We start from the raw sequence: 21,893 nt of genomic DNA, 5'->3' as shown, positions 1-21,893 counted from the left end.
TCTAGCGGTCCAACAGTAGCGCCATGTGGTTTCCCCCTTCAAGCTAGACAAGTTTCGTTCTTTGTAGTTTTCTCGTTTGACGCTTATTTCGTGAGATATTTGGCCCGGTCACTATCAATGGACCACCCTGTATACAATGGATGTAGTAGTGAAGGTTGTGGACACGTGTTTGACGACATATGGAAGTTTGGGACGACCACTCGCGAATAGCGGCGTACCAGGGTTCAAGTCCTGGTCCGACACAAATGTTCATTCTCGTCACTCCATTAGATTTTTTATACTAGTCCACATTCACAACGAATACATTTAATGTGAACAGCAAAGGCATCGGCGCACTCCGCCAGAGCACGCCACAAGTGATGTCAAAATCCATCCAAGATAACGTTTTGCGTCTTCGTCTGTAATGAGCCATTGGTCTGTCGTAGCTACACAAGAGGCAGTGACCAGCAGAACACCTCGTCTCGCCGCTGCCTCGCGACCCATCCCCACGTCTCGGCTCAAAATCCCCTCGTCACGCCAGCTAAAGCGGCTAACATAACTTCACTGTGGCACGTCTGAAGTTAACTTCTACACCCGCCTTTAAATCTCCTCCTAAGACAAGTCCCAAGGGCAAAATGTAGACTATAACTCTCTCGCAGCAGAACATCGAACACGTAGCAGCCCAGCACTGCTCGGCGAAACACCTTGTGTGGCAGCAGCTGCCGCGCGACTGATTCGCAAGTTTCGACACAGAATCTCGCCGTCAGGCCACCGAAATCGGCGAATGTAGTCCGGAGTGGGACGGGCCAGTATCCGGTGTCCGGCGTCTGGACACCAGTGAAAGTGGTCCCACCGGAGGCGCGACACCACACACACACACACACACACACACACATACACACACATCAGGACGGCAACCAGGCTGGACGCCCGCCTGACAGACTTGCCGACAAAGAGAAAGTCCACTGCGACCAAAGGACGGCCGATCGCTAACACACGTACATACAGGTGGTCAGCGGATGTATAGTGGGGTAGTCGCCGGCAGGAAGAGATTCGGTGGACAGCCCCACCACCAATCAAATTACCCACACACACACACACACACACACACACACACTCACACACGTCACCTGTCTATCTTATTTTCACCGCGAGGACGAGTTTTGTCGCGCGCGTGGTAACTAGTTTCCAGCTGCAGGGAAAGGGATGGTGTGACTGAGGACTTGGGCAAGGGACTGGTGTTAGGTGAAGGGGAGAGGGGGGGAAAGGGGGGCGGGTGGAGTAGCCAGGGGCGAAGGGAAGTGTGTGGCTGTTCCCTTGTCGCAGCTGGGAGTATAAAAGGCTGAGTGCCACGGCATAGAGGCATCAGTGAACCGACAGTTCTCGTGGGATCAACCAGCTTAAGCGCCAACATGAGGACTGTCTTGGTGAGTGTTACGGACACGCTACACGAAGCATCAGTCACCATCCGAGTCATCAAACTAATTATCCTACATAGTCGTATCGGTAGTACAGCAGAGCAATACGGACAATTCTGACAGGCATATTGTAGGGCCACAATACTGAGCAGTTTATTAGTACAGTCTAAAAACTAAATAAGAAATTACATTATTGACAGATATTTCGTCAATAGGTTGTCGATGGCTGTAACTTACAGGCGATCTACAGGTTTAAAACATTAATAATAATGTTCTTATACGTTTCTTCACAAGTTAGTCCCGGTAACGATGTTTTAACATGGAAAGCAGACAACGTGTACACATTTGGGATTAGGACAACAACAAAAATACTGAAAATTAAAATCGCATGTTCCGCAAATGTAATGATGTGGAATCTTACAAAATTATACCTGATCGTTATTTTTTTTGCTGTTAATATGTCACTCTCAGTCACAATGTAGGGTGTAAATGGTGCCCAGTTGGAATATGCTACAGTTGTGTAGGGCAAAGTCGATTTGATATGAGACTTGTGGCCTTTCAAACCGCGAAACAAGCACAGAATGGTTTCTGTTGATCCGGGACAGCGGCCGGTCAGATGTTTACCAAGGAAACTATCACCAAGCAGCCGCACGTTCTCAGAAGTTGTTAATTTATTGCCACGACCAGTTTCGACATCTAATTAATAGCATCCTTAGGCCCCTGTAGAGAGTCAGATACATCGACGTATGCATAACCGGAGCCATCAATACCTGGATACCGGCAGTTTCTTGTGGAGCGTGTCTTTCGAAGATTCAGTTGTTGTCATGTTTTCGAAGTACACACGGCACAAAAAAATTCACAGTACGCAGGTATCGATGGCTGCAGTTATGCTTGTATCGATGTACCTGATTCGCTATAGATGGAGCGCATAAGAATCCGAAAATGACGTTAATAAGCTGCCGAAACGGGGTTGGTAATTAAGAAACAACTTCTGAAAACATAGGGCTGTTCGGTCATTTTTATTTGGTAAACAAAGTGACATTTCCTTCGTTGGGAACCACAGCCATGCAGATTTTTCAAAATGAAATTTCCACCATTTGACTGTAAAATACTATAGACTTATTTTACACAATCGTGGTTTCGGATTTCAGAGCCATTTTAAAGGGCAAGGTCAAATATATTTTATGACATTTCACCTCGCGCTTGAAAATGGCGGAAAATCCGTTTATAAACCTTAAATTGGCCTACAAAAGCCCCCTATATCATAGCGCATGCGCGAGGCGTGAGATTTTGTAATATCCTTTTGTCCTTTTGTGCCACAGGCTTCGTGGAGCACCTACAAACTGTAAAAGCGGAATTTGTATAAATTTTACTTCACAGTTTTTTGGATTTTTACAGCATAAAATTAACAATAATATCAGTTTGTTTCTCTGCCCTTCTTTCTGCTAGACTACTGTGCTTGTAAGGGTTAGACTTACATCGGATCTTAAATATAATTTGTTATGTGTAATATGTTCGCAAGTACTTTGAAATGAATTACAAACAGTATCGACCGCAAAAACATTTCGATGGTAACACCGCCCGCTTCATTCACCGCCACCGTCTACCATAGTGGTATGAGCGTCTGAGGATGGTCAAATACTGACCGGAACAGATTATCAGCGAAATAAATGTTTTTGCGGTCGAGACTGTTTGTAATCCATTTTTAAAATACTTTTAGCCAGACCGCTGTTCCTCCACGAAAAGGATTTTGTCTTCCGTTACTCCCATGTCAAAGGTTAAATTGGTAATGTTAACGAAAGTTGGACACATACGAGGTAATCAATATTTTCCGCAGTGCGCGTGCGCCGTAGCTTTAAATAGCTTTTTTTTGGCCGATGTTATACTGTTTCCCGTCTTGATAGACAGCATGTGTGCTGATCTAACTGTTCGTCTCCATTTGCCCTACACCGTTGTGGTACTTTGGAAACAGTAAAAGTTAACACTCTGTATTTTTCTGTTTAAGTCCGAAGGGGTTTCTAGAACTGTACAGACGTTTACGAACAATTTTGGTGCATATATTTTGTGACAGCACAATATTAAGGATTTCTTAAATTTAATTTTTTTAATTTTTTGATTCACGAGTCTTCAGAATGGTTTGATGCTAGCCACCATGACTCTGTCAACCTCATCATATTAGCACATCCATCCTACGTCTTCAATTACCTGTTGAACATGTTCCAATCGGTCTCTTTCCCTACAGTGTTTCCCCTCAAGAGCTCCGTCCAACACCACGGAAGTTTTTCACTGAACAGATGCTCTATCATTCTGTAACATCTTCTTGTCAGTGTAATGCACATATTCCTTTCCTAGTCGATTCTCCGGAGATCTTTCTCAATTCTTGTCGAATCAATCCACCTGATTATCAACATGGTTTCATAGCACTACATCTTTCTATTCTTTACCGGTTTTTCCACAGTCCATGATTTTATTACTACAGTCTAGGAGCAGAAAATCAGACATTTCGTCATGGACTGACCGAGATTGTAGCTTACAAATTGGGGATATTTTTCCTAGTAATACTTGCACTTTCTGTGTAAGCGATGCGTGGTTTCGGACATACAATTCCGTTTCCAAGGACTAGAGGGACTTTTTGAGCCTTTCATCCGACATAATATTCATTGTATCATCTTCGTTTGGCCGAAAAACTCTCATCTTCTGCACTGATGAGATGCTTTCACATGTGGATTGGTACTTTGTATTTATTAGAAGTATAAGGATTACCTTGTGGTGGCCACAGATCTGAAGATGCCTGTGTAGGTGGAAGCCGATTAGCTTTTAATTTACAAGCAACCGTGATGAGGAATAAACTGTTATGGAACAGACGAAGTGGACAATCCCTCTGGACGTCTGTTCTGCAATTAAAATTCTGACGTCCCACATGATCTGCCAGAGTTTCATGAAACTTATTTTTTCTTGATTATCCATGCGATTCCCGCACTCTCAGTTATTCATCAAATACTTGTGTCATGTATGTAAATGTAAAAGTGAAAGATTTTCACCAATACAGCAGATCCACGTTTCGTGAGGAAACGAAGCAGAGGTAATGCTCAATGCAGTCTGTTCATTCAGAGGAAACGCTCCTGCCATTCGCTTTAGTAAGTTAATGAAAACCGAGACGACTCCTAAATCTGGATGGCCAGAAGGGTGTTTGAATCCAGGTTCTCTAAAACGGGAATCCAGTTTTTCAAAACCACTGCTCTCTCTCCCTTCGGTACTGTTCAGTTATTGCATTCATTTTATTTAGATCTGTAATTCACCTCTGAACCTATAGATTAGCAGTTCTGCACTTTCCCGCTTAGTCGCCAGCGATATCATTCCAGCAAAGACAATTTATTTGCCAAGATATCTCGACAGAAGAATCGTGTATCTATGCGATGGCCTCACGTTTGATACAAAGTGAATAACTACTAACCGTTATTGTCATCATTGTGAAATTTTCGGTCCTGGTGGTGCAGTGTGTTAAAGCGCGTACCTGAAAACGAAAGGTCGCGGAATCGAATCCGGGTCGTATCACGGAAGTTCTCAGACTGCCTTTAGTATAGCCTTCACCTCTCAACGATATAAGGAGTAAACCGGAACGAGACTTCGTTCAGCTTCCATGTTAAACTACAGGTCCCCTGTCCCGGTTGGATAACTGGGATGGACTAGGAACACGCAAGTCGCCGATGTGGATTCCAATTGAAAGACTTGCGCTATCGCTCACTGAGCCATACGCTGTTTCTTGAGAAATTCGTCACCATCCAATGGCGGCTTTTGCAGTGCGGGGAACCAAACCTAGAGTGAAATCTGACACCGTGAGCTAGTACTGTCTGTGTCAGATAAGTTGCTACTCATGAACGGAGCGTAGTTCCGTTTTATATCTCGTACGAGTAACACAGCTAAGACAACGCAGATGTGGACATTGTTTTTGCTAAACCCTGTTGGGTTGGTTGGCACAAATAGAAAAGCCCATTGGGTAAATTTCGTGACCACATATTCGAGGAAGGGCGGGCGATAATTTTTGTTGCTATCATTTTATGTTTCACGTAGAGATCATGAAAACAAGAAAGACTGGAGTGCGTACAGGGGATTATACACAAGCATTTTACTGTCGCTCCCTATGCGAACGAAATAGCCCAATAAGTGGCTCGTATTGGTACGAAATACTCTCTGCCACGCAGTGATCTGAAGGCTTCATATTTGAATGTAGACGCAGAAACGGTACTGCGATAACAGACACGTTCCATTGAATTACAGAGTTCTGCTAAACCAGGTCTCTGTCTACGAAAATATCCTTCGTGTAATCTACATGTGTAGCTATAAAGCGCTGCAATTTTTCGTGTTCACGGATCCGACGAAACAATCGATATTCCGCATCTACATCTATATTCCACAAGCCACCTTATAGTGTGTGGTGGTGGGTACTTCGTGCACCACTGTTACTCCCCCATTTACTGATTCGCGAGAAGATCGGTTGTTGGTAAGCCTGAGTGTGAACTTCAATCTCTCTAATTTTACCTTGACGGTCCTTCCGGGAGATATACGTTGGACCAAGCAATAATATTGGTTGACTCCTCCAGAAAAGCAAAGTCTCGAAACTTTAACAGGAAACCACACCGTGCTGCAGAACGACTCTCCTACGTCGTCGGCAACTGGGGTTTGCTGGGTACTTCCATGACGCTTTCGCGCTTGCTAAATGGACCTGTAACGGAATGCGCTGCTCTTCTTTGTATCTTCTCTGTTTATTGATCCTAAGCCGCGCGGGATTAGCCGAGCGGTCTCAGGCGCTGCAGTCATGGACTGTGCGGCTGGTCCCAGAGGAGGTTCGAGTCCTCACTCGGGCATGGGTGTGTGTGTGTTTGTCCTTAGGATAATTTAGGTTAAGTATTGTGTAAGGTTAGGGACTGATGACCTTAGCAGTTAAGTCCCGTAAGATTTCACACACATTTGAAAATTTTGATTCTATCTGATAGCCCAGATCGTTCCTGAAGACACAATAGTACAGATCACTCGCTTCACAGCTTAACGAACGAAGTTGATTCACATGTTTATCTTCGATCATGTAAATCAAAATTGTATAAACTTTGTGAATGAACGCTTCACTTCTGTCGTTTAGGTCAGATACGGTCATCAATTCGTATTCATAGAACCGTCAATTTTACTTCTCTTCCAAGAACATTGGATTTTAAAAATTGCAAATACATACACCAGCTAATAAGCAAACCTAGAAATAAGGAGATGCGGAGTTTATGACTCACCGCGTTAACACGTCAAACTGACTAAGGAAAAAAAAAAAAAATACTTCGTCTACTTTCTTCATTTACTTAAGGATTTGAGTCAAGAAATATTGTGACTCTTATATGGACCACTTACTACGCGAATCGAATTTTAAGTAAATATTCAGCAATATAATAAAATATATGCGCCTCCTTAGCTGAGTGGTCATAGTAGATGACTGCCATGTGTAGGGTTTCTCCTTCAGTGAGATGGCTGGAAAGGAGTTCACTCAGACTCGTTATGTCGATTAAACATATAGTTGAATGAGAAGTAGCGGTACCAAGAGTCAGATAGCCGACAATGGGCGGGAGAGCGTAGAGCGTTTTGCTAACGGCACTTCCATCCAAACGAAACCATTCGCCAAGGGTGACACGGCGCTCTGTCGGTCCTGATCAAGCTACTGCTGTGCAGGGCGACAGACCTTAAGAATAATATGTGGGTAGATTATAATCAGAATAAGTCTTTGACGCTGCGGTGGGGTGTGTGAATTGTTTTGAATCTTGCTTGCACCTTTAAAGCTGTGAGAGCAGATTGTAAATTGTGCCCCGATAGCTCAGTTGGTAAGAGAATAGTCCGTGAAAAGCTGGCTATAGCCAGTTCCAGTACAACATCCGTTACTTCCGTGCTGCGGTTGCGAAGTGGGGCCGAGGCTGTTTCCCAGATAAGTTATTGCGATATGACGATGTATTACTGTATTATAGTTTTTAGTTTTCGACGTTGTCCATTATGGACAAACCGTTGCTCCTTTTATTCTGAAGAAGGTTTGGGCTATCCCAACTGAAACCTAGCTAAATCTAAATATATATATATATATATATATATATATATATATATATATATATATTGCATTTACAGCGCCAGATTTGGGCTGGTGGCCAAATTTAGAACTAATTTGTTGTAGTGTAAATTCATTCCGCACTAACGCATTAGAATCAGTTTCGGTGCCATACTATAATTACAGTCCACACTGGATCTCTGTGAATAGTCCCACACCGTAACCACCCGGTATATATACAGGGCGTCCAATGAAGAATTGTCAGTATTCACAGAAATGAGAAATGGAAATGAGCGTACAGCATTGTGAGCCGGTAGTCCCCCATTCGGGAAAGTTCGGCCGACGAGGACAAGTACTTGATGCATTCGACGCCACATTGGGTGACTTGCGCGTCCGAGATGGGGATGAAACGATGCTGAGGACAACAGAACACCCAGTCCCTGAGCGGAGAAAAATCTCCTGCCCCAGCCGGGAATCGAACACGGGCCCCTTGGTGTGGCATCCCGCCGCGCTGACCTCTCAGCTAACGGGGACGGACACAGAAATGGGAGGTATACTCACTTCAAGCCAAAACTCCAAATTCCGAATGGTTTCTGAGCTAGGATAGAGTTAATATACGTTGTTGAAACTTCCTGGCAGATTAAAACTGTGTGCCGGATCGAAACTCGAACTCGGGACCTTTGCCTTTCGCGGGTAAGTGCTCTACCAACTGAGCTACCTAAGCACGACACACGCCCCGTCCTCACAGCTTTACTTCCGTCAGTACGTCGTCTCACATCTTCCAAACTTTACAGAAGCTCTCCTACGAGCCGGCCGCTGTGGCCGAGCGGTTCTAGACGCTTCAGTCTGGAACCGCGCGACCGCTACGGTCGCAGGTTCGAATCCTGCCTCGGGCATGGATATGTGTATGTCCTTAGGTTAGTTAGGTTAAGTAGTTTTAAGTTCTAGGGGACTGATGACCTCAGATGTTGAGTCCCATAGTGCTCAGAGCCGTTTTTGCCTCTCCTGCGAACCTCGCACGACTAGCACTCCTGAAAGAAAGGATATTGCGGAGACAAGGCTTAGCCACAGCCTGGGGTATGTTTCCAGAATGAGATTTTCACTCTGCAGCGCAGTGTACGCTGATATGAAACTTCCTGGCAGATTAAAATGGAGTGCCAGACTAAGATTCAAACTCGGGAGCTTTGACTTTCGCGGGCAAGTGCTCTACCAAGTTCGAGTCTCGGTCCGGCACACAGTTTGAATCTGCCAGGAAGTTTCATATCAGCGCACACTCCGCTGCAGAGTGAAAATCTCATTCTGGAATATACGTTGTTATTTATGGAACAGATGACTTTGCACCCAACTGATTTGAGTTATACTTAACGAACAGCATGTAAAAATTTGTGCAGAATTATTCAAAAAAAGTTGGGAGGGTAGAAAAAGTGAGTGAGGAGAAATCAGAAAGGTAGTTCCACAGGGTTTAGTGCTGTGTCCACTCCTATACCTATGGCAGAAAGACATTCCAAGCAAAGAGGTTTAAAGCAACGAGGTGGGTCGGACTAGAATAAAATATCAAAGAGGTTGAGTCGGTAAGACATGTAGGACACATAGAGCATGCGACTATCCTTAAAACAATGTACATTAAATGTACTCTACCTCCTAAACCACTAAGATTAGGAATTTTATTCGTATAAACACATGAAAGACAGAGAGAGGTACGTAACAGACACGGCTGTAGCTCCGGTGGAAGGTTCAAGGAAGTGCCCGCACCCAGGCACTAGAGAAGAATCTGAGAGGAAGGAGGTTAGCGGCGCGTGTTCCGTGTTCCGAGCTGCCCCGGAACCTGTTTGAGCGGCCGGCGCGGCTCGTAGAATGCAGACAGCAGGCGGCTTACACCGGCCGCCGCCTTCCTGTGATTAACACGCTCTGAGCTGGTCCCCAGACCCGCATCTGGTGCGGAACGCAGGGCCGCTTTCGCTGCGACCACGCCCGCTCCGGAGAAAGCTCTCTACCCTGCTCCGTATTATTCTCTTTGTCTTCTCCCAAGTTTCGTTCGTTTCAACTATACTCGGCGCGCCGCTAGTTTCAGGAAACACCCCCCATATAACTGTCACACACATACCGTCCACCTTTCACCTTCCGGTCTTTTCCTTACCCGTCAACACGCCGTCCATGAACGCGTTTCTGTCTTTTCAGTTCAAGATATTTGCTAGCTGCTACTCTGCAACTTAGTTCCACCCGCGAGAGTCAGAAGGTAGTGTACCAAAAAATGGCTCTGAACACTATGGGACTTAACTTCTGAGGTCATGAGTCCCCTAGAACTACTTAAACCTAACTAACCTAAGGACATCACACACATCCATGCCCGAGGCAGGATTCGAACCTACGACCGTAGCGGTGTCGCGGTTCCAGACTGTAGCGCCTAGGACCGCTCGGTCACTCCGGCTGGCAGGTAGCGTGTATCAGAAGGTGTGGCGTGGCGGTTGGCAGATGGCTACCGTGAGAGTGTACTGTGCCAACAAACGTATGAAAATGCGTGTCCAGGTACTCAGCTTCAGACCCTGTCAACATCAAACAAATCGTAGGATAGTAAGGTTCCAATGTAAGTGGTATACAAATAAGGGAACCACTGATGACAGGTTTGTTGGACGGATGTGAGAGCGATAGGGAAATTGTGAAGAAACTGAACAGATCGACATTTGGAGACAGATTATCCCCCGTAAGTTTGCTTACGAAATTTCAAGAACAATTAGTAAGTGAGAAATCTTGGAGTACTGTGCTGTCTCCAGATTACCGCAAAGACAATGCTGGACTAAGTAGGACGCACGCAGCATCATTTCAGCACTCATTCTGCAATAGTTCCATACGCATCGTTTCTTCACAAGGAACATCGTCCACACAGACATTGAGAGTGCTGTTTCATTAGCATCGTTGCACGTGTGCATACTTCGTATCGTGCAGACCTTCTGTTTGTGGACCTATGTTCCTTAGGGTTATTTGCTTTCTGTAGGGCTAGTAGTTTGCATGTAACGAGTTAGAGAATATGAAAGTTTTGCGCGTGGTATTTGAAGACGTTGCGGGTCGCATAAAACCAATTGACAGGGGCAGCTGAACCACCTATATATATATAGTGAACAAGAGAATTCATCCAAAATTCACGAAAGTCGTATAAGTAAAAACGGTTTCTATATAGACTGTGTAGCTTCACCTACGGTAGACACTGGAGCTTTATACGCTTGGTTTCCGACAGAAGTCAGTCAGAAAACCGAAAACTTTCCAGATATTCAAAAAGAAAGTATCACTTTATTAGGCACTCTTTCTAGAACGAATAATTTTTTGGACCAGCGATTTCAATTCTGCACAGCTCAACTTTTGTACTGAACGTATCTCGATGTTGCCATCATATATAGATTTCTGACTGCTTTGTTTGAAGTTTTAGATAAAAAAAACAACAGCTGAGTAGCATATGAGAAGGAGGAGTGGCATTTTTCAATGCAACTGAAAATAATGAAATGATGTATGCCATTGTTAGCCGGGAGGCCCCATTAGGGGAAGTTCGGTCGCCGTATTGCAAGTCCTTCTTAGTAGACGCCACTTCGGCGACTTGCGAGTCAATGATGATGAAATGATGATGAAGAACACACAACACCCAGTCATCAATGCAACTATTTCCCCCTAACATGCACACACATGAAATAAAAATCTTGTATTAATTCCTGTAACTAGCAGTCTAAGTGAATTAGCACCAGTCTTAATTTGTTGTTAGTATTTTAGGCAGAGGTATAACCCGACGACGATATTATGGCACTTGGTCTCCCGTGGCAGTTATCGGTAACACACAGTGATGTAACAGCAACCATGTACAGTGGTGACGAGGAAAAATGCATCGCAACTTGAATGCTTTCAGGTCAGTTGTGCATATACTATCAATTGGTTCGGCACGTCGTCGTACAATATGACGACAATAAGTCGACCAAAGCGCCCTTACTCACAGGCTCATTAAGACTGTGGTCGACTAATAGCTAGTGGGGTTTCTTCTGCCTGTTGATGCATAACTCGACTTCTTCCACATCCCCGACGGCTCTCCTTGATGATGGGATTTACAGAACGCAGTGTGCGAATGATTAACGAATGAATGAATGGACAGGTTATCAGGCTGCTGTAGTTGGATACATTAAAATAACACATTATTTTGTTTTCATTACTGCGTAATTTCGCCAGTGGAGCCACGCTCTAGTTATTGTGTATTATAACTCACTGAAATGGACGTACTTGAGTTAGAGTACAAGCATTCATGAAATTCGCACTGCCAAATGCGTAGATCGGGACCAGTTCTCAATTGTAAATGTGTATCTACAACGCTTAGGACTGTACGATTGTGCTGGACTACGGTCATCGACATTTCGGTGCCACTGTGGTAGATCGTTATGGTGCCATTGGACACTGCTGCAACAAAAATTTCGTACTGAGTTCCTTCCAGAAATTGTGGAGATCATCTACCGCAGTGCTATTAGTAATGTCAAGTGAAGTCCTATGGCTGTGAAACCCGGAAGGACAGCTCCAGCCACCCAATTTGAAAGATTTTTCCTATGCTCCATTCCGTGGGCACCTTTCCTTCGCAAAGCATGACACCTGTAAGCTGTGTCAATGCTGCTATGAACGGTGTACCAAAAGCTGTGTTAGAAGGCGTGGAGTTTGGTAGACAGATACCATGTGAGCTTATTTTGCTAATAAACGTATCTTCGTAAACTCTTCGTCTGCACGCTAGCGTCTCTGAAATGTGGAGGAGGACGTATGCAGTTTGCAGCACACGAGCTAGAAAAGGACTAAAAGACCTGAGGTACATTACTTGTCGTAAGGGCAAAGCGGTATCACGATGTCAACAGAAAAATTTGAACAAACTCAGGATAAAAATCGATTTATCTCTCAGAATGGTCATTGTGCACCACAGGCTATGTTATTAACACAGAAGAAAACCATTTTTTTCGCGGTTAGTGCAAACAGTATATGACTGTCCAAAGAACATCGCTCAACATAAGAACATAGACGAGACTTACGTCTGGATAAAGGACATTAACCAAACATGAAGGAAAATGTAGTTAACTTTTTGAATATTTAGATACCATCAAAAAGGGACAGAGGTGAAGAGAATTTCTGGACGTACGTGACTTCGCAACACTACAAACTACAATAAATTAACAGTTGTTATGAGAAATACGCGCCTTTCTTGAAAAAAACGGTAATGTTGTTTCCATCACAAAAGAAACTTCAACAAAAAAAAACCTTCTAGAAAAAAGTGCCTAACGTGGAAATCTTCTGATCGTAGAGCCGCTCATTTGAGTCTCGCTACCAGCAAAGAAAGTTTCTAGTTTAAATTCTTTACTTTTATAATGCACAAATGTTAATTAACAAATATTGAATCATAATATTTTCGTAAAAGTAACATCGATAAGGACCCTCTTTAGACTTATTCGATATGAATGCCACACATTTAGGATTGGCTGAACGAGTGTTTAGCAAGCCAGCTTTTTAATTTCACAGGTGATGGAAAATATTCTTGTCAAGCGTGTTCTCCTAAAACACCGGGTGAAGAAGCAAACAACGCCGTTTGTCTCTGTGGACAGAACACTGCGTCACGAAACACGACACTGGGGGCCCTGTTAGGGACTGCCGTCCGACAAACAGGGCCCACCGCTGTGGTGAGAAGTCGACTTTCAAAGCAAGCGTCTAGTTTCTCCCCCGGCGCCTTGAGTGTTCGAACCAGTTCACTGACAGCGCCTGGGAAGTATGTAAACGCGGACCTCAAAAGAATCCCTCGCCGCGGCTTTTCACTACGCGAGCGGTTTGGAGCGCGCACTTGACTCAGTAATGGCGCAGACGGGAAAACGTGGCAAAGTTACGCGTCGCGTGTCTGCAGAACAGATTATTGTAATTGCACCTCTGGCTCACCGTCAGGGACTTACCTCATAGACAGTGTCTCGCTGGGTCTCAGCTGGCAGAAAGCGTTCCTATCTTACGAGCAACTACAGTCGGGAGATTTTCATAGTCGAGTTGTCAAATCGATGATGGGCGGTAAAGAGAGGTGAAAGTTCAGCGTTCTGCATAAAGTAATGGAGGTAAAGGACATGTTCATTGGGAAAACTCTGTTCTGTAGTTGCGGTATCCGATTCCAGCTGCCTTACCTTCCAGTCTTAGCAGATTTCTCGAATAATTTGTCGAAATGTTTCAACGCAAACATTGACGAACATTACATAACGTTACATGTCTTTCCAACACCGTTAATAATGTGTATCGCTCAATTAAAAAAAAGAAAGTCAAAACTTGCTTCAGTATTTCGGTTTCTACACTACTGGCCACTAAAATTACTACACCAAGAAGAAATGCAGATGATAAACGGGTATTCATTGGACAAATATATTATACTAGAACTAACATGTGATTACATTTTCACTCAATTTGCGTGCATATATCCTGAGGAATCAGTACGCAAAACAACCACCTCTCGCCGTAATAACAGCCTTGATACGCCTGGGCATTCAGTCCAACAGAGCTTGGATGGCGTGTACAGGTACAGCTGCCCATGCAGCTTCAGCACGATACCACAGTTTATCAAGAGTAGTGGCTGGCGTATTGCGACGAGCCAGTTGCTCGACCACCATTGACCAGACGTTTTCAATTGGTGAGAGATCTGGAGAATGTGCTGGCCAGGGCAGCAGTCGAACATTTTCTGTATTCAGAAAGGCCCGTACAGGACCTGCAACATGCGGTCGTGCATTATCCTGCTGAAATGTAGGGTTTCGCAGGGATCGAATGAGGGGTAGAGCCACGGGTCGTAACACATCTGAAATGTAACGTCCACTGTTCAAAGTGCCGTAATGCGAATAAGAGGTGACCGAGACCTCGTCGTCGAACTGTTCGTGCAGATGGTTGTTGTCTTGCAAACGTCCCCATCTGTTGACTCAGGGATCGAGACGTGGCTGCACGATCCGTTACAGCCATGCGGATAAGATGCCTGTCATCTCGACTGCTAGTGATACGAGGCCGTTGGGATCCAGCACTGCGTTCCATATTACCCTCCTGAACCCACCAATTCGATATTCTGCTAACAGTCATTGGATATCGGCGCGAGCAGCAATGTCGCGATACGATAAACCGCAATCGCGATAGGCTACAATCCAACCTTTACCAAAGTCGGAAACGTGATGGTACGCATTTCTGGTCCTTAGACGAGGCATCACAACAATGTTTCACCAGGCAACGCCGGTCAACTGCTGTTTGTGTATGTGAAATCGGTTGGAAACTTTACTCATGTCAGCACGTTGTAAGTGTCGCCACCGGCGCCAACCTTGTGTGAATGCTCTGAGAAACTAATCATTTGCATATCACAGCATCTTCTTCCTGTCGGTTATATTTCACGTCTGTAGCACGTGATCTTCGCGGTGTAGCTATTTTAATGGCCAGTAGGGTACATTAAACAAGATTACATGCAACAAAATCTCGTGTCCCTGGGCGTCCTACCAGTTGCCGAATACGTCCATACCGTGAAACTCGGTATATGGAATATTATGGTCCTCACAGTGAGTATACGTGTATGTGTTACGTGAAGTTTACATCCTCATGTCCAAATATCCTGATACATTATTATATGGCTAATAAGGTGGTCTTTTATTTTGCATTCGAACATGTGAGTGTTTCTAATTTTCTGCCTGACGTCTGCCAGCATCTTGTTAAGAGTCATTAGCGCCAATATATGAAGCTCCATTGCAGACCATGGTGCACTGTCTATACGGAAATTACATTTACTTTCGGTATTGTGCGTACGGTCTCACAGTTCCTGTAGATCAGTCGTTGACTCGTTCAAATTGCAAATGTAACAGGCCCAAATGCTTTCACACACAGATACAGGTACTTGTTTAATGATGTATATCAGTACGACAGAAAAGAGAGCAGGCGAAAATGGGACCACGTATACCTGACCCGGATGACCTCTGTCTCCACAGGTGTGCCTGCTGGCGGTGGTGGCGCTGGTGGCAGCGGAGACCCAGCAACCTACCGCTGACAGTGCCGCGCAGTCGTCGACGACCAAAGAGAAGCGCGGCATCCTGGGATTGGGTGGCTACGGGGGCTACGGCCTCGGCAGCTACGGAGGCTACGGCGGCAGCTACGGAGGCTACGGCGGCGGGTACGGCTACGGAGGTGGTCTGGGTTACGGAGGCGGTATCGGCTACGGAGGCGGTCTCGGTGGCCTGGGAGGCGGTCTCGGAGGCTTCGGAGGAGGCCTGGGAGGAGGTCTGGGAGGAGGCATCGGCGGCGGTGCCGTCGCGGTGACCACCGTCAACCAGGCGGTCCCCGTGCCCGTCCCCGTGCCCCAGCCGGTCACCGTCACGCGTCCGGTGCCCGTGCCCGTGCCCCAGCCGTACCCCGTCTCGGTGCCCCGACCTGTCCCGGTGCCCCACCCCGTGCCCGTTCCCGTCTCCGTGCCCCGCCCCTACCCGGTAGCCGTCCCGCGTCCCGTGCCCGTCAAGGTCCCCCACCCCGTGCCCGTCTCGGTGCCCCAGCCCGTGCCCGTCACTGTGCCCCAGCCCGTCCCCGTGCCCGTCCCCCAGCCCGTCCCGGTCAGTGTGCCTCAGCCCGTTGCCGTCCCGGTCGCCACCCCTGTCGTCGCTGTAGGTAGCGGCCTGGGAGGAGGATACGGTGGCGGCCTCGGAGGAGGCTACGGCGGTGGACTGGGAGGCGGTTACGGTGGCGGCCTGTCCCTCGGCGGAGGATACGGAGGCGGTCTCTACGGCGGGAGGTACGGGGGCTCCATCGGATACGGCGGAGGCTACGGGTACGGCGGCAGCTACGGCAGCAGCTACGGTGGCAGCTACGGTGGTCTCAGTTCTGGATACGGATACGGCCACGGCATCCACTAGAGTATCCGGTCCGGCGTAGTCATCGAGCAGTACCAGCACCATCATTCGCCAGCACATCGCTTCACTCCTTCAGTAAAGGCACACCATTTATCACTGCAAATCTAAACATCTCCTTCACCTCTTGCACCTGTACATACTCAGACACCAATTCTTCCTACATCAAAGTCTGTGTTTTCTTACGATAGATTAGCACAGTAAAACTTGCTCAATTGTTTTGAGAGATGTTTTATTGTTTTGTGTAATAAACAATTTTTAGAAATATGTTGTCCGTTTTATTTTTCCATGTTCCCCTGCACCTCTTGCATCTAGAAAAATCAAGTGGTCTGTCAGTGTAAGGTTTTTCAAGACAGTGTCTTGACAAAGAGTAGCTAGCAGAAAGCAATTGCGTTGTTTCCATACAGCATTAGAATTTCAGTGATAACCAAAATACTGTTTGTCAGAATGTTGTTATACAGTACAAGGAACATTTATTTATTTATTTATTTATTGCAAAATTATAGACCTGTTACCTGATGTTTAAAACAGGTCGTACATCTTACAATTTTCGTTTTTCATCTTTTTACAGTTTTCTTTCCTTTTGTTTTATCTACAACATTTACAAAGAATGATTCAAAATAACAATAATTTGAGGTTGAAATATAAATAAAATTTTATTGTTTTTAAGAAGAATATAAAAAGAAGATAGGATAGATGAGAGATATGTTAATACCATCACCGAGTGTGATTGACGGTGAATACCTCGGAATGGTTTCTTCGAGCCATTGACCGCCAGTCACACACACACACAAATGGTTATTAGTAGAGAAATAATGTTTCTTATCCTATTTGTTACTAATCCTATGTATTAACTATATTAGGTGCGCATCATTGCACAGCATTTGGTGTTTTCTTGGCTAGATGCCAGCAATTTGCTTATTTACTGTCACATCTCAGCTTCCTCCTCCTGTTCCTCTTCATTTTCGCTATTTTCGCTGTCACTGTGGGTATCGCTGTCCATTCTCTGGAGATTTCTGTTACGCTGCACATAGGCATGTCTGTGATGTCGTGTCCGCATATACTCTTCATGTGTTGTTTTTGAAATACTGTTTGTCAGTGCGTTTAATTGTGCCCATTGTTCTTCGTCTCTTATTGCTGTGTATATATCTATGTCTGTATCTGTGTAATCTAAGTGTAGTGAATGTCTATTGTTCGCGTATTGCCCGCAGAAAAAGACAGTGTGTTCTGGGGAACCTTTTCCCCGCATGTGCATGTAGGTGTCTGCCTCAGACTCACGTGGTTTAAGTGCGTGGGATAAGGTTCGTGCCCGGTTAAGAAATGTACCATACCGCGGCTGGGATCGATATGTCTCATTCTCAACCGCTCCCTTATGTCAGGGAGGAAGTCGTGCAGCCTACGTCCCTTATCACTTACATCCCACTCACCTTGCCATGTATCCAAACGCCAACTTTTAAGGTGACGTATCGTCTCTTTGGGCACACCGGTTATTGTGTGTACCTTATCTAGTCTCCCCACCTTTAACCAGTACCTTGCAGCTCTGTATTTGATCGTGATATCTATGGGGTATATTCCGAGCACCACACACAGTGCATCCGCTGAGGTGGTACCGAAGGCTCCAGATAGCCTAAGTAGGTCACTTCTCTGCCCTCGTCTGGCGGATGCTTTGTTGGTGACCACGTTCAGTCCATGTGCCCACGTGCTAGCTGCAAAGCTGAGTACTGATTCGAAGAGGGCACAGTGGTATGTACGTATGACTGGTAGAGGTAGCCTGTACTGTTTTGAATTTAGCCTCACCAGTTTGTGGAGTATTTTTTCTGCTTTGTCTGTTGGCAGCCTTATGTGTTCGTGGAAATCCAATTTTTCATCTATGTGTACCCCAAGATAGCGCGTAATGCGTGCTCGTTTGATGATAAGGATCCTAGAATAGGCTGCACATGTCGTTACAATGAAAAGAGCAATGGTCAAGGGTGCTATGGTACCAAAATACAAAATGGCCACGTAGAGGCCTTGGAAGACATGGATAGACAGAGTAAAACCATGTACAACGAATTTGGGACAACTGCTGAAGGGCAAAACAAGATGGAGTGGTGAGCCTTACTCGTGCTGTCACGTGGTTTGCTTCGACAGATCACATTCAAGAAGGAGGGGCAACATCAGTAGGCTACAAAGTTGATTGTGGACATAATGGTCATTGTAAAGGTCAACATACCAATAAAAGCCAAGCATAAAGGATACAAAAGTCAGGATAGTAATTATAAGACCATCATACAACTGCACATGTTTCGCTTTCTGCAACGATGAGGGACCGCCATAAATCATCTGAACACACACACTCATTCGAGATTACAGTGTAAAACAATTTTTACTTCGAGAAACTCCCAAATATCTACCTCTTCTTTATAACCACAACTTACATGTCACTGTTCTCATTTGTACTGAGAGTACACATGAGGTGCCTACCTCCTTTCACTGCTCTGAGTCAAATGCATAAGGTTTCTGGTTAAGTTTGCCAACCTCCAGGCTTCTATAGATGATCCCTGCCAGAAAACATCACGTAGATCCATTGTCTCGAGGGTATAATGAACTCTTAGTGAGGACTAATACTACTTCAGTGACTGTTTATTACTTCTTCCTTTTCTTCTTCTTCTTCTGCTTTCGTCATGGTCTAAGCTATAGGCCTGTTCCGTGTTCTAAGCGTCCAGCCATCTTTTCCTTGGTCTTCCTATGGATCTTGTTTTGGTAGTCTTGAACGTGGCATTTTTTGAGAAGTTCTGGCCAGTTTTGTCGATTAGACTTTATCTTCCATTTGTGGCACACATCCCCAGCTCTGCCCTTATGTCTTGGTTTCTTAATCCCTCTAACCTTGTACGGCCCCTAATTCTTCTTCATTTCTGCCTCTTGTATTCTACTCTCTTGCTTTTTAGTACTTGTCCACGTTTCACTTCCGGACTTGATTTCTGTATCTTTTCTCTCACTTTATTTCCCATTTTTTGGGATGCCACTCGTATTTATTCCAGCATAACACGAGAATCTGCGAATTACAACCTTCATCCACCGCCACATCACTAACATTTCCACAAGTTCCCTCTCTAAACACCGGTAATTTACCACACATTTACTTATTCTTTTGACTGTTCTTTATAAATCTGAACCACAACTGACCGTACCAGACAACGCGTCTGTACCTTATGACTGGTCGTTTCGGAGTGATTAGGTAGAGTAAAACACATTACTTGGGAGCCCAATTTAGACGGGAGACTGAGATACTAGAAGTGCTTCGTATGACTTTTCGTTTAACTTTTGTTCGTAGCTTTGCTTATTACTATGACTTTTGAAATTAGTGGACGATACCCTGCCATTTTCAGCAGCCTAAATTTGAATGTCAATGACATTTACCGCGTAGTTTTTGTAATATTAATGATACAAATTAGTGTTTCGGCGCCCCGCCTCCGAACACAGCAGCCAGTCACAGTGATGGACTACAATTCGGGAGATCTTTCCTACGCGGTCAAGACATTCTACTGGTACCTCACACTACTTATTACGTCAGATGCTTAATGCTGCAATTTGAACTGTCTGAGGTGAGAATTTTGAACCTAGATGTGAAGGCAGCTAAAGCCAGAAATATTACAAGCTTCTTCTAGTTTGTATACCCAAACATTACAGCTCTTACACCAGTTCCATTGTTTCCTTATAATAAATTAACGCAACAAAATGTGATTTTTAGAAGTGTTTCATTCATTTGGAAAAGAAAATGCACATTAAATAAAATATAGCTCATATTACACTGGCTGTAATCAACTGAAAATGAGTGTACAAAGTCAAGCGAACATCCTTCCAGAGTCTATTTTTCAAAAACGTCGATAATTTTGACGTAAACGTCTGTGAAAGTAGCACTCATTATTCGCCTGCATTGCATGTTTATAAGCATCTGATTCGAAACAACTGACACACCGTGTTTGGTTAACTTTGGTTTATGAGCATTAATCCGGGGTCAACAGCATATTTCTGTGACTAACGTTTCGTCTCCTAATGCTGGAGACATCATCAGAGGCTCTAAAGGCTGAAGTAGCAAATCTTACACAAGAAAGTTCAGCAAGCCCAACTGTTTATACGTATCCGCGCAGGTGACAGGTACTGAAGCCATCAGATCGCTGCCTAGGCTACCAGATTCACGCTGGTGTGTGTTGTAGAGTTTGTACTGAAAAAGACTTATAAATGTTTGATTTATTTGGCACTAAGGCCTACAACTTGCCAACTTTCAATGCTTCTCCTTCTCTGGGAACGTTTTCATGTGGTTCTTAATTTCTTTGGCCTCTCTGTACAGCGCAGAACAATAGTTATTAGATCTTGATAAACCTCAAGTAACGGAGAAGTGGATTTAATGGTTCCACTGTTCCAGTGCATGATCTGCTACTGCCGATTTATCCGTGCTTCGCAGACGACAATTGGTCTTGTGTTCCTTAAGTCGAGCGTCAATGCTTCCTTTTTGTATATTCTTTGAACACTTGACCGCACGTCAAGGATTTTATATACACCTCCTGTAGCAACCGGTGAACCTCGTAGGTCCAATATCAACGCTCCCATATTGTCTGTTGAATACTGCGGTAGCACCGTGTCTCCGTAACATTCGGCTGATGCAATTTCTGGCTGTTTCTTTTTTTAATAGAAGCTCAAAATTTAGCCGCACGGGGTGGCCGCGCGGTCTGGGGCGTCTTGTCTTGCCACAGTTCGCGCAGCTTCCCCCGTCGGAGGTTCGAGTCCTCCCCCGGGCATGTGTGTGTGTGTGTGTGTGTGTGTGTGTGTGTGTGTGTGTGTGTGTGTGTGTTGTCCTTGGCGTAAGTTAAAGTTAGATTAAGTAGTGTGTAAGCCTAGGGACCGATGGACTCAGCAGTTTGGTCCCATAGGAACTTAACACGAAAAATTTTAAAGTTCTCAACCTTATTGGAACACTACGTTGCCTTTAATATAGTTGGCAGTACGCTAACGTCCTGTAGCATCATAATGCGTTACACGGAGTTTGACTAATTGTACCAAGCAAATGCTCTGTGTGTCTGTGTGTGTGTGTTTATGTACATATGTTAGTGTAAGGTGCTATGTTTTATTGCTGTCAGTAAATATCCGACACAGAAAGCTGGAAAGGATAAGAACCTACATCTGCAATTAGGGAAACAAACCACATAATCATGAATTGCCAGTCTACCTTTATATCGTCTCTGCTTTGGCCATCGCCAACTATTTTGCTTCCCAAATAGCAAAACTGATTTACAGCCTTCAGTGTCTCGTTTCCTAATCTAATTCCCTCAGTATCGCCTGATTTAATTGGACTATACAACATTACCCTTGTTTGACTTCTGTTAATCTTCATCTTATATCGTCCTTCAAAAAAAATTATCTGCTCTTTCAACTCCTTTGCTGTCTCTGGCTGAATTACAATGTCATCGGCAAACCTGTAAGTTTTCATTTCTTCCTTATGAAATTTAATTCCTACTCTAAACTTTTCTTTAGTTTCCTTTACTGCCTGCTCAC

General features: G+C 44.8%; 1 protein-coding gene across 1 annotated transcript in view; it reads left to right on the top strand.

Moving 5' to 3' along the window:
• The first annotated feature begins 1,359 nt into the window (after positions 1-1,359).
• The window catches only part of LOC124550793 (glycine-rich cell wall structural protein 1.8-like), a 34,464-nt gene continuing 13,930 nt past the window's right edge, over positions 1,360-21,893 (top strand). The window contains exons 1-3 of the mRNA XM_047125517.1: positions 1,360-1,406; positions 15,453-15,776; positions 15,825-16,282. Of these exons, the coding sequence (XP_046981473.1) occupies positions 1,392-1,406; positions 15,453-15,776; positions 15,825-16,282 (797 nt within the window). The 5' untranslated portion in view covers positions 1,360-1,391. The remainder of the gene's footprint in view (positions 1,407-15,452; positions 15,777-15,824; positions 16,283-21,893) is intronic.

The sequence above is a fragment of the Schistocerca americana genome, chromosome 9 (genome assembly GCF_021461395.2).
Source record: "Schistocerca americana isolate TAMUIC-IGC-003095 chromosome 9, iqSchAmer2.1, whole genome shotgun sequence".
NCBI classification, from domain to species: domain Eukaryota; kingdom Metazoa; phylum Arthropoda; class Insecta; order Orthoptera; family Acrididae; genus Schistocerca; species Schistocerca americana.
This window is presented reverse-complemented; position numbering and strand designations above follow the sequence as displayed.